The following is a 15,632-nucleotide window of genomic DNA, read 5'->3' as shown; positions in this document are numbered from 1 at the left end:
GGGGCTGCACTGAGCATGCGCGGAAGGGTCACAGCTGCGCAGAGTGTGGGAAGGGGGCGCCTCCTGAGCGTGTGCAGAGTGCTGTCTGAATTGAAAACGAGTGTTTTCTTTTTTAAAGAAAGGTGCTCTTGCGTAAAATGACAAAAGTTGCATCCTGCATTGGTCATACTCAGAGTAGAACCACTGAACTCAACAGCTATGACTTCACTAATTTCAATAGGTCTACTCTGAGTAAAACTGACTGCAACCCACCGAGGAAGCCTGATCTCCTCAAGACGTGCAGAGAACGGGCGCCCCTCAGCATGTGCGGAGGCCCCAACAATGGAGCATACGCCCAGTGCTTTTCTGCAAAGTAGACCGAAGAAAAACTTCCCCGCTGGGCTGCGTGCGCCGTAGGATCAGGCCCTTTTTCCCGGCAGGAGACCCACCCAGACTCCCTGTCCAATCAGATTCCTCCTCGGGCTATTAAAATCCTCCCTAGGGACTAGCAGCTGAGAGGAGCATTTGGTTGTGTGAAATCCCTCAGGAAATGCCTTTCCGGGGTTTTGAGGTTCTGCTCCTCCTTTTGGGGGGGACCCTGGTCGGTCCCTCGGACGCCGCGGGGTCTTTTTGGGAAGTCACTTTGCCCACCTGCGACGAGCACAGCCTCGCTTTCCTCCTGCTGCCCCAACCGAAGGTCTCCTCATCTCTGATAAGGCTGCTGGGTGAGTAAAGGGGCGGAATTCAGCTTTTTTTCAAAGAAAGAAGAAATTTAAACCCACTTTTGCAAGAATCCCACAAACTGGGGGCGGGGGCCTGGTTGGTCTGAGCTTCTTGCAAGGTCTGGACAACAACAATGGTGTACAAATGTATTTATTATTATTATATATTAATAATTATAGAGCAGTGGCTCCCGAACTTTCTTGGAGACCCTCTGTCCCCTAAACTTGCCCCCAGGGCCCTCCACCCTTAGAAAAAGCATTATTCCAATAGTACTATGCGCCACAAAGTGCAAAACGGTGACCATTAACTCATAAATCCAACTGAAACTGCTTAGTCTAATACACCAAAAATGAGGCCCTTAGCTGTGATTTCTGCGCTGCAGGAGGTTGGGATGGATGACCCTTGGGGTCATGGCTCTTCAACAATGTAATTTGGCACTGTACCCTTTGCTTTTCCATCCAGCAAGGCTTTTGAAAGCCTCCTTAGGGACTAGCTCCAGAAATGAGTATTTGGGTGAGCAGCTTCACTGCAATTGGGGACAGACGGAGGCAATATTTGGCATACTCAGAGGAGCCTCACTGGAACCAATGGTCCTAAATTGGTTGTGCCCGTTTTCCAAAGGGTCTACTACTACAAATATTTGAGGTCCTCTGTTCATTTGCATGCAGGAACGAGTGTCTGTTAATTCCAGTGGGGTTACTCTTGAGTATGGCTTGCTTTGCAGAGCAGCTGGGGGGGGGGGGAATAACTTGAATGTAGTAAATAACATCAATGCAGATAAAACACCTGGAGGGAAAGAGTCCCAGGTGTCTGCTCAGAAGTAAATCCTGCTAAGCTTAGTGGTGCTTACTCCCAAGTAAACTGGGTTTACAGCCTGACCATGAGAACCAGGACCCAGGAACCTATTTAACAGAAAAACAACTGCCCATTTGAACCTCCACTGAAGCATTTATTCTCTAAAGTAAATTATTTTTCATATATAATTAATATGATATCTCTTAATGAGCAGACCACTCTCTTCCTCACCAAGTGGGAGGGTCTGTATTTCTCCAGGGACGCCCCACCCCAAGAAATACAGACACCCCCCCACCCTGGGCAACAAAGCAAAGGAAGCACACACACCCATTGGCTGCTAGGAAATCCCAAAACCCACTCATTTGTTATTCCCTATATTGGGGTATCTTAAAATAAGCCAGCAAGCTTCTGGGTTTTGCAGAGTTCATCATGCTCGATTGTAAAGCAAACCTCTAGATTGTGGGCTGGGGTAATAATTTGTGGAACGAATTATTCTTCTCTCCTCCCCCAAATAAGATCCCAAAGGTAACCCCCATCTTCTGAAGAACGACTCTACCTGTGGGACTTCTGCCTTCCCCAATCCGGATGGCTCTGTAGCGGTGAGGGTGGCCTTTGATGGGTGTTACACCAGAGCGCAGGTAAGGCCTCGGCTTGCACACCTGCCCCCGCCCCACCCTCCAACTAGTAACATATACATAACTCTCCCCCTCCCAACAACCCTGCGAAGTAGGACAGACTGAGAAAGGGGGAGCCATGTTGTGATTGCCCAATGAGCTTCGTGGCTGGGCAGGAGGAGTGCTTAAGTAACTCTCTTAAAGCACATTCATTCCCCCCCCCCCCAAATACTGGGAACTGTAGTTTGAGGGCACTGGGAACTGTAACTCTCTGTGGGTAAACTAAAGTTCCCAGGGCTCTTTTGGGCTGGGAAACAATACAGCCTGGTTCTTCCGCTTGAAGGTTGGTAAAGCGTGAGACTCTTAATCTCAGGGTTGTGGGTCCAAGGCCCACGTAGGGCAAGAGGTTCCTGGATGACCCTCCGGGGACCCCTTCTAGCTCTGATTCTATAAAGCTAGAAAAATGAAATAATGACGCCAACATCCTCTCCCCACTAGGATTCCCGCTACCGGACGACCGTCCACATTGAAGGCCTGGCGGCGGATGGACGGATGACCTCCTACAAAGAGGAGCTCAGCTGCCCCGAACCTCTCCTAGGTACCCCGTGGAAGGGCTTTCCTTGGGGGTTTCTGGGGGCAGAGGCTTCCTGACCCTGCTGGGGTCACCCCCCTGCCCAGAAGACCGTGCCACGGGTGTAAAGTGTCACAGTGCCCCCCAAAGAATCCTGGGAACTGTAGTTCAAGGGTGCTGGACATTGCCAGGACCTCTTCCCCGCCCTGAGGGCTTCAGCAGTCAGGCCATCTGCGTGGGGAGCTCTGGGAATGCTAGTTCTAGGAGGAGGCGAGAGGCCCCCTAACCAATCTCAGCGCCCTGAAGGAACTACAGCTCCCAGGATTATTTCAGGGAAGCCATTCCTGGTGACTATTCGGACAGGCCTGTGCCCCATGATTTTGGGGGGTATTTTGCTGGTGCTTCTGCTACTGCTTCTGTTGTTTTGTGTACACAACACAAAGTGCCACACTCTAATATTCAAAATAACACACACAACCCTCACTCTGCTCTTCTCAAAGTGCAGCTTTCAAATATCCAGGCAAACCAAATGGCTGGCTCCCCTTCCCCCTCAACCTGGTGCCCTCTGGAAGCTGTGCTACAACTCCCAGCACCCGCCCCCTGTCTTGGCTGTGGCTCCTCAGGCTCCTCCTCCACCAAGCCCACCGTCCAGTCTACTGCGCCGCCAGTGGCCGATGGGCTTTGTAGTCCGCTGCCTCTGCAGTCTGCTGTCTGAGGCTGGGCTGAGCTCCTGTGGGGCAGGTGAGCTCATAAAGGGGGTCAGGGGTTGCCATGGGAGAAGCCTGCCCTGATTGGGGGCCAGGGGTGACTTGCCAGAGGAAAAGCCCCCCGGCCCCATTTCTCCCTCGGGGTCTTGGCCAGGATGTTCCTCCTGCACCTCTTGGCGACCGTCCTGCTGGCCCAGGGGCCTTGCGGGGCTCTGGCCTTTGCTCCGAAGGTGGGCGATGTGGGCAAGCGGGGAAGCCTGGCAGACTCCCAGGTGCTGTTTTGGGGTAAGGCTTTACTCGCCAGGTGGCTCCCCGCAGAAACGCCCGGCTGCCAGATTGGCAAAAGCCGCCCAGTGAAAAACTAGCTGGGGAGTTTTCAAGTTTCTAGTCCATTGTGAGTGCAGGAGTGCCGCCACTTGCCTTGAAGGCGTCCCAAAAGAGCTGGAGGGAGGGATTTTGGGTTTGGCATGGGGTTGCCCCAAAAGGGGCAAACCTCTCTCCTTGAAATGGGGCTCTGAATCTCCAGGTCACGGGTTCTAGTTGGGCGAAAGATTCCTGCGTTGCAGGGGGTTGAATTGGATCACCCTCAGGGTCCCTTCCAACTCAACAATTCTGTAACAAGGGGATAGGGCTGTAAATAAACCATCCTGTGCACCACCATAGCTTGGAGTTTAATGAAATATTACTCCTTTTTGCCAATTATTTTTTATTGATTTTCCATAATTTTAAACAAATTATCACCAGATTAGTAAAAATTTAATACAAATTTAAGAGCTGACTGCTCCCCAGTTTTTTGTTCTTTTTCCCTCCCTCTGTTGCTGCTCCAGATCCAATAGCTTTTCCAACTTTTTCATTTTTCCATTTCAAAATCCACTCATCCCTTCTCCCTGCACATCGCCTGTAATGTGCCAGTTTTATCCATTATTATATCCTGGCCCTCAAAATAGTTGAGTAGAGTCAATCCTCTTTTATCTATCTGTAATAGTCATCAAGTCCATCTTAAACCATTTGCCTCCCATACCTCTCTCTGGGGCAGCGCTGCCTGAGAAAGACAGATCCTTCGGAGTTTAATGAAATATGTCGAGTTTTGTGTTTTAGGTTCTGCCAAATGCATCCAGGAGGCTGGGGTGGAGGGGGGTCTTTCTCATTTTATTTTACTTTTTGCAAGAGAGACTCTGTGGGTCTTTGTGGATGCAGTTGTAAGAGACAAAATCTGTTCGCCTCACTGGCTTTGAGCTGCAAGACGCCCCGAGCTGGTGAAACCCAAACGGCTGCCAATTGCCACTGGATCCTTGCGAAACGAGCAAGCTTTTTGAAAAGGGCGCCCAAGATCCAGGAAACGTAGTGTGGCTGCAGCGCCCGGTTAAGCCACCTGCCCCGTGGGTAGGGGGCACACATTCTCCTCAAATGCCCTTTCAAAATATGTTGTCGAGGGGGGATTGTGCGTTTGGTTCTTATCTTTTATTTATTATTAATCAATTAATTGAATTAGTATCACACGCTGTACCTGCAGGTCTCATTTTATGCATTTTACGCTTTTATCTTGTGATTTTATCTTATGAACCACCCGAGACCTGCAGGGATAAGGTAGTGTACAAATTTAATTAATTAACAGCAACAACCAAACTAATCTTAAAAATAAAATAAACCCGGAAGGTTGACCTTTCACCTTAATGCCACCTGCCTCGACTTAGCTCCCTCTCTCCTTCCAGCTCTGGATACCCCGAGCGTCAGCCACTGCTCGTCTGTCCCGGCCCCCGACAGGCTCCCTTGCGGCCCCCACCAAGTGCAGCAGGCGGAGTGTGTGGGCCTGGGCTGCTGCTACAACCCAACAGAGAGGGGGGTGCCTTGCTATTACGCCAAAAAAGGTGCGTTGGGTTTGGGGGTCCTGCTGAGCCGGGAAAGATTTCCCCCCTCTCTTGCGACACTTGAACTCGCAGCTGTGCAACAAAGAGGAATTTCCTGGTGGCCATTGCGGCCTCCTGTGGCAGGGAGTTCCACAGTTCAACTTGGTGCTTGAAGAAGTCCTTTCTTTTTCCTGTCCCTAATCTTCCTTGGACATCCCTGAGCTCCACTCTTTGCTCCAAGGCCTTTGCCTCCTCCAGCAATTTCTCCAGCTGCTGGGGGGGGGGGGAGAGTGCTGCTCTTACACGCTGCTCCTCCTTGCCCATTTTTCATCGGGGCATCAGGCTGACCCCTGTGGGGGCAGGAGGCAGCACTAGATGGGCCCCCGTGGGCCTGATCCAGCAGGCTCTTCTGCTATTGAGCTTGGCGACCATCGTTTCCTCCTGTGGCAGGGAGTTCCACAGTTTGAATTGCTTGAAGAAGACCTTTGAATCTTCCAGCGTCCGGCTTCCTTGTCCGGCCACGAGTTCTAGTGTTGCAGGAGAGAGGGGAAAAATCTATTCTCTGTCTGCTGCATAATTGTACTGTATAATGTTTTGTCCTTGTATAATCTTTGGGGTGGGCAGGGTCTAAATAATGAAAATTGTATTGTTTATTATAATCCCTTTGCCTTTTCTCTCCACAAAGAAGCCCCCAATGCTGCAACTGTTCCTCCATCGCGAAGAACTGGGCCTTTTGCAGGGATTAACTGGTGACGTCTCTTGTGATATGAGCCAGAGAGGACACCAGGGGTCATCTATCCCAACCCCCTGCCGTGCCATAATCTTGGGGATCTGTTCTGAATTTTAAAAAAGCAACCAAATTATTATCAATTTTACAAATTTGCACAATATTTTACCAAATACAAACCTTGCCTTCATTATCAACTTCCCTTCCCCTTCCATTGATCATTTGACTAACCTTTTACCGCTGCATATTCTAATTATTCCATATTCTCTCTCTCTCTCTCTCTCTCTCTCTCTCTCTCTCTCTCTCTGTTCTACAACTGAAACAACTACCAGACTTTTAGAAGACATCTGAAGGCAGCCCTGTTTAGGGAAGCTTTTAATGTTTAATAGACTATTGTATTTTAATATTCCGTTGGAAGCCACCCAGAGTGGCTGGGGAAACCCAACCAGATGGGCGGGGTATAAATAATTTTTTATTATTATTATTATTATTATTATTATTATTATTATTATTATATTAATTTATTTCTTTATAGCTTAGTGCTGAATTTATCCTAATCCTGTTAATGTTTTAATATGTCTACAATGATTTTTCAAATATTCTGCATGACATTTCCAGTCTTCCTTGAGAATTCTTTCATCTTATTCTACTAGCCACTTTTATATATTCTGTCAATTCCATCTGCTATTCCTCCTTTCTCGGTGTTGTGCCCTCCACTTATTCACAGGCACCATTTGTGCTGCTGTGGTTGCGTGCAGAAAGAGATTGATTCTGCTTGATTCTGAAGGTTCCTCTCTTCCCGCTCTGCCCGCCAGTGACTGCCCGCTGCACCCCGGACGGCCACTTCTCCATTGCGCTCTCCCGCCACGCCACGCGCCCCCCCCTCCGCTTGGGCTCTGTGCGCCTGGCCAGCGGTCAGGGGGAGCGCTGCGCCCCGGCCTCCAGGAACAACGGCTTCATCTTCTTCCAGTTCCCGCTGTCGGCCTGCGGAACCACCTTCAAGGTAACAGGGACTTGGGAGGCTGTAGGGTACAGAATCAGACCCTTGGCTCGCCTGGGCGATGAAGCCACTATTTTGCAAAGTTACAAATCCAGCTGCTAATGATAATCGTAATAAATTTATTAAGTGTACCCCACCAATCTGACTGGCTTATTCTTATGCATTCAATTTCTAAACTGCTTTATATTTTAAAGAAAAAAATCTCGAAGCGGTTTGCAACACATGAAAACATCAAAATGGAACAACTCGGAATGAAACAAATTCATGTTGTTCACCACCCTGAGATCGGTGGGTTTAGGGCGGTGTGGCGCTGTGGGTTAAAGCCTCAGCGCCTAGGGCTTGCCGATCGAAAGGTCGGCGGTTCGAATCCCTGCGGCGGGGTGCGCTCCCGCTGCTCGGTCCCAGCGCCTGCCAACCTAGCAGTTCGAGAGCACCTCCGGGTGCAAGTAGATAAATAGGGACCGCTTACCAGCGGGAAGGTAAACGGCGTTTCCGTGTGCGGCTCTGGCTCGCCAGAGCAGCGATGTCACGCTGGCCACATGACCCGGAAGTGTCTCCGGACAGCGCTGGCCCCTGGCCTCTTAAGTGAGATGGGCGCACAACCCCAGAGTCTGTCAAGACTGGCCCGTGCGGGCAGGGGTACCTTTACCTTTTACCTTACAAACGTATATAATACTGAAATTCCCGCTTGCCCAGCCCCTTGGGGCAGCTTCCCACAGAATAGGAGAACCCAAAGACACCTTCCTTGCCTTCTGATGTTTTCTGAGTGTCCTGTGGCTGTTCCTCGCTGATAAACAGGAGGGTGACCGCAGGAAAGCAGGCCTGTCTCTAGGCGGCCGGGTATTTTTTGGCCGCTGGGGAAAGGGCTGTGTTTATATGGAGTCCCTCCCCTGCAGGGAGGGTTCCCCCCACCAATGGCCTTCCTTTCTCTGCCCAGGAATCCGGCAGCCGACACGTGTATGAGAATGAGCTGGTGGCAGACCGGCAGGTCTTGGCGTCCCCGTCGGGCTCCATCACCCGCGACGGCGACTTCAGGTAGGAAGTGGGGAAGCCGGTGCGGCAGAACAGTCGGGAGGCGAGGGCCGGAGGAGCGCCTGCTTGGCATGCAGAAGGCTTGGTGCTCCTTATTCCTGCGTCCTCCCCTTGGAACAAGGAGGACTAGACTCTTTAATAATAATAATAATAATAAATAAATAAATAAATAAAAATACAACCTCCCCAATGATTTCCTTGCTCTCTGGCAGGCTGACCGTCCGCTGCAGCTACTCTGCAGAGGATTCTCTCCCGGTCGGCGTCCAGATTGCCACTCCGCCTCCGCCAGCCGGGGTCGCCGAGCAAGGACCCCTCACCCTGGAGATGAGGCTGGCTCGAGGTGAGGGGCCGGTTTGGGGGGCTGGAGTGGGAAGCCCCAATAAACCATTGGCTCTCGTGGGGTCTCTGCTGCCCCTGTGCTGGGAGAGGGTCTTGGCTCAGGGATGTAGTGGCAAACTCAGAAGTTTTCCTCTTCCCTCCCTCTCCCTCTTTCCTTGTGTGCTGCACTTTGGGGGGGGTGAGATCATAAGCTTGCAAGTAGGGACTATCTTGATCTTATGGCATACCTGTTTCTATTTCTATGCCACCTTTCCACAGTTCAAACCATGCTCCAGGTGGCTTAGAATGTGAGACAAATAACTGCAGCATAACAAAAGTAGTCATAATTGATAAATGCAGCATCAAAAAATGCACAACCAATCTGAACAATTTCTAGCAGCTCTGGGAGGCTTTTTGGCTGAAGAAGGGGGTGGGAATCCTTGAAATAAATATATTCCAAAGGGTCTTGCTTCTAAAAATCCACCACCTTCTAAGATTATACCAGATTCTTATAATTATGGAATCATCCAGCCAGTTTTTAAAGCCTCCAAACAGATACGCACAATGCAATCTCAGATAAAATCTGTGAAACTTTAACATCAATTTCTCAAACCCACCATAAATTTAAAGTCAGGAGGAAAGGGTCTCCCCCTGGTTGGCTGGGGAGCAGAGGGCCCTATCTGCCCCCTGCTGGTGGGACAGGATCCTTCCTCCCGGTCTTGAACGTAAACTGCACGTAAGAAGAGCTGGATCAGGCCCAAGGGGGCCCATCCTGTTCTCACAGGGGCCAAGTGCCCCAGAGAACTTGGGAGTTCTAGATAGACTGTCTCTGGAACTGGAGGTTCCATTAGGGCATTGGAAGACCCTTGCAGCTGGGTTGGGCAAATTGGGGCCCATCTGGCCCAACCAGATGCCCCAGTTGGAAGCCTGCAAGCAGGATCTGAGTGCGAGAGCAGCTCTCTCCTCTTGTAGTTCCCAGTAAATGGTATTAGGAAAAATGGAGGCCTCCAACTGCGAAGGCAGAGTAAGCCATCCTAGCTAGTAACCATCCATAGCCGCCACCTCCTCCTCCATGAATCCCCATTTTAAAACCATCCAGGTCATCCCTATCGTCTGTGGCAGGGAGTTCCACAGCTTAACTAAGAAGTCCTTCCTTTTATCCGTCCTGATACCATTCAGCTCCACTGGCTTGTCCACGAGTTCTAGTCTTGCAAGAGAGGGAGGGAAGCTTTCCTCAATCCACTTTCTGTGCCAAGCAGAATCATAGGATTGTGGAAATGGACGGGACCCCGAGGGTCATCCAGCCCAACCCTCTGCAAGGCAGGAATATTTTTGCCCAACATGGGGCTCAAACCCACAACCCTAAGAGTCCCCTGCTCTCCCGACTGAACCATCACCACCTCCTGTGGCAGGGAGTTCCAAACTCTGCGCTGTAGGAAGGAGGACTTCCTGAAACTCCCAGCTTCCCTGGATGCCCCTGAGTTCGGGTCTCTCCAGAGGCGGAGAAGGAAACCTTTTCACCATCCAGTAATTTTTCCAACTTCTTTCCCTCCCCAGATGCCACGTATTCCTCCTATTACTCCGGCCTGGACTACCCTGTGGTGAAGGTCCTGCGAGCCCCGGTCCATGTCGAAGTGCGTCTCCTTGCCAGGACGGATCCAGCCCTAGTCCTGGTCTTGCATGACTGCTGGGCCACCCCCAGCACAAACCCCTTGCAGAAACCACAGTGGCTGCTGCTGGAGGATGGGTCAGTGCTGGCTGGGCACAGGGGCGGAGACTTACGGGGTAACGAAAACGGGCACAGGGGTGTATGTGGCGAGCTGGCTCGGTTTTCCAGAAAGACTCCAGCTTCTAGTTAAATAATAACATTTTATTATTTATACACCGTCTATCCATCTGGGTTTCCCCAGCCACTCTGGGAAGCTCCCAAAAGATTAAAAACAGAATAAAACATCAAAACACTAAAAACTTCCCTAAACAGGGCTGCCTTCAGATGTCTTCTGAAAGTCAGATACTTGCTTATTTCCTTGACATCTGATGGGAGGGCGTTCCACAGGGTGGGCGCCACCACCGAGAAGGCCCTCTGCCTGGTTCCCTGTGACCTCATTTCTTGCAGTGAGGGAATCAGCAGAAGACCCTCAGAGGAGGACCTCGGTGTCTGGGCTAAACAAAGGGGGTGGAGATGCTCCTTTTTAGAGCAAGCATAGGCAAACTCCGCCCTCCAGATGTTTTGGGACTACAACTCCCATCATCCCTGACCACTGGTCCTGTTAGCTAGGGATGCTGGGAGTTGTAGTCCCAAAACATCTGGAGGGCCGAGTTTGCCTCTGCCTGGTTTAGGGCTTTAAAGGTCATCACTAACACTAGAACTAGCTGCTCGGCTTCCTTTCCATGAAACCTCAGACCGAAAGGGTCTCATGGTGGCTTTCTGGCTGCGCTGACTACCCAACCCTCTTGCTAAGTATAATTTTTATACTTACCATTTTATTTTAGAATTGTTTGATTCCCAATGAAATGGAGAAGGCCCGGTTGTGCGTTGCTGGAGGCTTTAACGTGGGGATTTTCCGTGGGTCTCTGAGCTCCTAAGTGGGTTGATAATCAGCTTTGGTTGTTCTCTGCAGGCTAATCTGTGAGTCTTTAACCTTAGATCACAGGGGAGGCTGTGGATCAGCGTTAGAAACTCAGATATATAAGCTAATCACCAAACGGCACCTGAAACACAAGTTGTGGTCACCACAGCAGAATGTCTAGGCACCTTTTTTTCCTGTGGAATTTATTACTATTTAGAAAACTTACTATTTATCTCTTTGCCCAGTTTTCTAGTCTTCTGGTGGTAGTGCCATATAGTGATGGCCTAGTTGTTCATACTGAATCCTCATATTACTTCTCCAGAACCCATTGTAGTGGATCACACAAGTTTGTAATCTATTATTATTCTTAATCCTGTTTTATATTTTAAAGAAGAAAAAATCTCAAAGCGATTTGCAGCACATTAGATCATCATATAAAACTATCCAGAATTAAACAAATTCAGGCTTCAAGGAAAATATTTCAGATCCTTCTCTCAGGGACATTTTGCTTTCCGACTTAATTTATAGAGCTGCCCCCTAGCAGAAGGACTCTCGGAAGGCAGTGGGGTGTAGTGGTTAGAGTGTTGGATGAGGACCTGGGAGATAAGGGTTCAAATCCCTACTCCGTCATGTAGCTCCCTGGGGGAACCTGGCGTCAGTTGTGGCCTCTTCACCCACCTCACAGGGTCGTTGTGGGGATTAACTGAGGAAGGGAGTGAACCATGGACTCTCTGGAGGGAAAAAGTGGGATATAAATGCAGTCAGTGAGCTCTTCTGTTGACCTGCTTAAGGAAGCTGGAGAGGCCAGTCGCCAACCTGGTGCCCAGAGATCTCCACAGGGTCGCAATTGGACCCACATCAGTTGCAAAACGCGCCTGGCACCTGGGGGATTTCTAGCACTGCTGGAAGGGTGGTGCCTGGAATCTCCCCCCCCCCCCCGGCTGCAACGAAGGTGAGACAAAGTTTTGACCTCAGTCCTGTTGAAATGCTGAGCCGATGTCTGACGGAACTACAGTATTGCTATGCACCTTTGGGGTTTCTGCTCAAAGTTCTTTTGGGCGATGTCCGATGGGCCTCGATGCGAAAGGAGTCCGCTCTGATGTGCCCAGTCTCTTCTAGCCATGCAATCTCAAGACCGCCAATCCCTCTTGCTCTGCCTCAGGTGCCCCTACAAGGGAGACAACTACCGGACGCAGCTGGTGCCCATCGGGGCCGACTCTGGGCTGCCCTTTCCAACGCACTACCAGCGCTTTGTGGTCAGCACTTTCACATTTGTGGATGGCACTTCCCAGCAGGTGCTCTCTGGGCAGGTAAAGTCTTCCGCAGTGGCACCTGGTTGTGGGGGTGGAGCTGACCGTCCCTGCAAGGAGAGATCTAGGGTTTGGGGGGGGTGCGTGCGCGCGCGCACACACACACACACACACACACACACACGTGAGAAATCTGAGGCAATTTGCACTTAAAGCCCAGTCTGCTGGCAGAATGCACCAGCCCAAACGTGGAGCCGTTCTGTTGAACTTTGGATCTCTGCAGATCCTGCAGTGCACTTCTCTGGCCAAAGATGCCAAATTGCAAAAAGTAGGGGCAACTTGTGTTACCTCCAAATGGTTTCTCAAAGGGTGTGGAGGGCCCCCCTGGTGTGGCAGGAGAAGATGGCCAGTGGGGTGGGAAAAGGAGGAGGAGGCGGAGGAGAATTGATTTCCTTTTCATTTTTATTCCATCCACCTGACAGCTGCCCCAGCCACTCTGGGCAGCTCCCAACAATACATCAAAAACACAGAGAAGCATTTAAACATTTAAGTGTAGTATAGTATCAAAAAATAAATGTATTTGCACAATACGAATAGATATGTTTTCGAAATGAGAGCAAGAGCAATCAAGAGATACCGAGGGCATTCCTGGCTGTGTTTCCTAATGCATTTTTTGTCAGCAAAAATAATGTGTAAATTTTTATTCTTAAATAGTCGCCAGAGGAAAAACATTTGGGAACCACTGCATTAAGGGGAAGCAGTTTTGCAAAACAGCGTCCATTAGGAGAATTTTTGCTTTATAAAATACTGTGTTTTAAGTTGTTGGAAGCTGCCCAAAATTATCATTATTAATATGCCCCAAAATGGAAATTTATTTTCCTGTTGCTGGGGGGGGGGGGCTGCCTCTGCACCTCAGTACTGAAGTGCTCAACAGAAAACTTTGTGCAGCTGTTTATTAGGCTTCTAAAATTGGGTGTGGGTCACCCTTGGAGTGCGCTTGCAGTTGCCCCATTTGCCAATGCAGTGCCTCCACAAAGAGGGTCTGTGGGGCAGAGGTGTGGGGTCTGCAGTGTTTTTGCAGGAGTCCTTCAGCTTCTGACCCCAACCGGGGGGCCGGGAGACTCGCTTTGAACTTGCCTCGGTTTCCCCCTGGGGCTGCCCCTAAACCATCACTCTCTCTGACCTAACCTGGGGAGAAAACACCAAAGACCTGATGAAGAGAGCACAGCAGAGGTTATATTGTCTGAGAATCCTCTGGAAAAATAATCTCTTAAAGGACCTGTTGATGGCATTTTACCATTGTACTGTTGAGAGTGTATTAACTTGTGGTCTGCATGTCTGGTTTGGGAGCTGCATGGTCAGGGAAAGAACAATGCTTTCCAGGGTTGTAAAAACTGCGGAGAGAATAACTGGGTGCACTCTTCCCACCTTGGATCAAATCTATGCTTCCAGGTGTCATAGGAAAGCTGCAGAGATAGTGCAGGATAGTGCGCACCCTGGAAATGATCTCTTTCAGCTTCTGCCTTCTGGAAGAAGGTCCAGGGTTATAAAGACTAGGACTAGCCACCTGAGAAACACTTTCTACACAAATGAAATTTTGGTTTTAAACGCAGTGTAAGGTAGTCTCTGTGGGAGTATATTGTATCTAATTATGGGGTATCAGAGTTTTTAGGGGGCTAACCAGGTTGGGATAGCAGACTTGTTGGTTTTGAATGTCTGATGTAGATTTTTTCAATTTCATTGTTCTGCATGGGACAATGACAATAAAGACCATCATATCATGTTCAAATATATAAAAGGATGTCACATAGAGGAGGGAGAAAGGTTGTTTTCTGCTGCTCCAGAGAAGCGGACACGGAGCAGTGGTTCCAAACTACAAGAAAGAAGATTCCACCTAAACATTAGGAAGAACTTCCTGACAGTAAGAGCTGTTCAACAGTGGAATTTGCTGCCAAGGAGTGTGGTGGAGTCTCCTTCTTTGGAGGTCTTTAAGCAGAGGCTTGACAACCATATGTCAGGAGTGCTCTGATGGTGTTTCCTGCTTGGCAGAGGGTTGGACTCGATTGCCCTTGTGGTTTCTTCCAACTCTGATTCTATGATTCTATATCGTATCTCTCTCTCTGCCCCGCTTCCCCAATCCAGGTCTACTTCCACTGCAGTGCTTCTGCCTGCGCCCCATCCGCCCTGGAGAGCTGCCGCATTTCCTGCAACACAAATCCTCTTGGCAGGAGTGAGTCCCCATTTATTTCTGAGGCTGTGGGGGGATTTGGGGGCAGGGCCAGGCCACGTAGTGGGGGATCATTGCACAGCTGTCGTGCTTTCCCCACCCTGAACCCCCCAATGTGTTTATCCCACCTCCAGGTCGTAGAGCATCGTCTGGGCAGCGCCGTCTCCCTGAGAAGTGGCTGACCCTGGTGACATCAGACGGCCCTGTGAACTTCTTTCACAAGGACGCGGACACGGTCGTTCACGAAGGTAATGTGGGAGGCAAAATTTTGGGGGGAGTAGATTTTATTCAGTTGTCCCCCACCAGTCGTGATGCTAGAATAAGCTTTTACTTGGTCAGGCTATCAGCAGCCTCTTTGTGAAAAAGAATAAAATAATATTCTATATAAAAAAGGACATGAGTGGCCTCTGGGGAGAGACCCTGGGAGTCTCCAGCCCTATAAACTGCCCCGGCTCATGCAGAGGCATTCCTAGCCTTCGCTTTGCACGTGCTCAGGAATTAAGTGGCATCCTCTTTGGGGCTAGATGCCAGATTCAGCCAGAAGAACAGGGCATCTATCTGGAGATCTTCTATTTCTTCGTTATTAACTTTTTGACATATTGCTTTTTATTATGATTGTGTTTGGATTTTAGTGCTCAATATGTTAAAAAACCTCCCATAAACTTTTTATAGAGAAAGAAAGAAATCATTTGCCCAACGCATGACTCGAACCCACAACCCTGGGATTAAGAGCCTTGCATGCTACCAACTGAAGTTTTTAAGCTGCTGAATGTGTCTGCAGCCCGAATCTCTCTCTCAACCCTGCCTCTTTGGGGTTACTGTTAATTCTACATTTCTCTGTTTCTCTTAGTGTCCCCCAAATCCCTCTACCCTTCGACCTTGATGCAGTGGGACAACATCCTCTTCCTGGTGGCCGGCCTGGTGGCCGTTCTGGCCGTGGGGATGTTCTCAGTCGTCGCCCTGAAGAAACACCAGGCGGCTGTGGGAGGCCAAAGCCTTCCTTATGCGTGAGAGGAAATAAAATTGAAAGAGAAAAGGCAGCTACCCAGCTTGGCTCCTGTCTTCCCTGGGCCAGCCAGCCTCCCTGCCTGTCCCACTTGACCCCACGGCGTCTGGGCAGCCTGTCCGCCTCTTCACCCTTTTGCCTTGGCTGGGAATACAGGCTATTTTGTCATAAGATCATAGAGTTGGAAGGGACCTTCAGGGATCATCTAGTCCAACCCCCTGCAATGCAGGAATCTCAGCTGAAGGATCCCTGACAGGTGGCCCTCC

The 15,632-nt window shown here is 49.9% G+C and overlaps 1 protein-coding gene across 4 annotated transcripts; it reads left to right on the top strand.

Moving 5' to 3' along the window:
• The first annotated feature begins 45 nt into the window (after positions 1 to 45).
• LOC307207037 (zona pellucida sperm-binding protein 4-like) lies at positions 46 to 15,396 on the top strand. Of its 4 annotated transcripts, XM_079960710.1 has the most exons (12): positions 46 to 704; positions 2,014 to 2,135; positions 2,610 to 2,709; positions 5,102 to 5,257; positions 6,779 to 6,966; positions 7,901 to 7,998; positions 8,208 to 8,335; positions 9,871 to 10,060; positions 12,046 to 12,193; positions 14,276 to 14,363; positions 14,495 to 14,608; positions 15,211 to 15,396. In XM_079960710.1, exons 1-12 carry the CDS (start codon positions 530 to 532, stop codon positions 15,369 to 15,371), a joined length of 1,668 nt encoding a protein of 555 aa, XP_079816836.1. In that variant the 5' UTR covers positions 46 to 529; the 3' UTR covers positions 15,372 to 15,396. The 4 variants fall into 4 exon arrangements, with proteins under 4 accessions (XP_079816836.1, XP_079816837.1, XP_079816838.1 ...); XM_079960711.1 differs by lacking the exons at positions 46 to 704; positions 2,014 to 2,135; positions 2,610 to 2,709 and adding an exon at positions 3,342 to 3,423; XM_079960712.1 differs by lacking the exons at positions 46 to 704; positions 2,014 to 2,135; positions 2,610 to 2,709 and adding an exon at positions 3,451 to 3,619.
• The last annotated feature ends 236 nt before the right edge of the window (positions 15,397 to 15,632 follow it).

This window comes from Podarcis cretensis (assembly GCF_951804945.1).
Source record: "Podarcis cretensis genome assembly, chromosome: 18".
NCBI lineage: Eukaryota > Metazoa > Chordata > Lepidosauria > Squamata > Lacertidae > Podarcis > Podarcis cretensis.
The sequence above is the reverse complement of the archived record's forward strand: the minus strand, read 5'-3'. Positions and strand labels throughout refer to the sequence as shown.

What these genes read in the sequence shown, in the direction of transcription:
- LOC307207037 (XM_079960710.1), top strand. Translation starts at nt 530, where the DNA reads ATGCCTTTCCGGGGTTTTGAGGTTCTGCTCCTCCTTTTGGGGGGGACC. An exon ending in GGTGTTACACCAGAGCGCAG is followed by an intron (nt 2,136 to 2,609) that starts GTAAGGCCTCGG and finishes TCTCCCCACTAG; the next exon opens with GATTCCCGCTACCGGACGAC. An exon ending in AGCAGGTGCTCTCTGGGCAG is followed by an intron (nt 12,194 to 14,275) that starts GTAAAGTCTTCC and finishes TCCCCAATCCAG; the next exon opens with GTCTACTTCCACTGCAGTGC.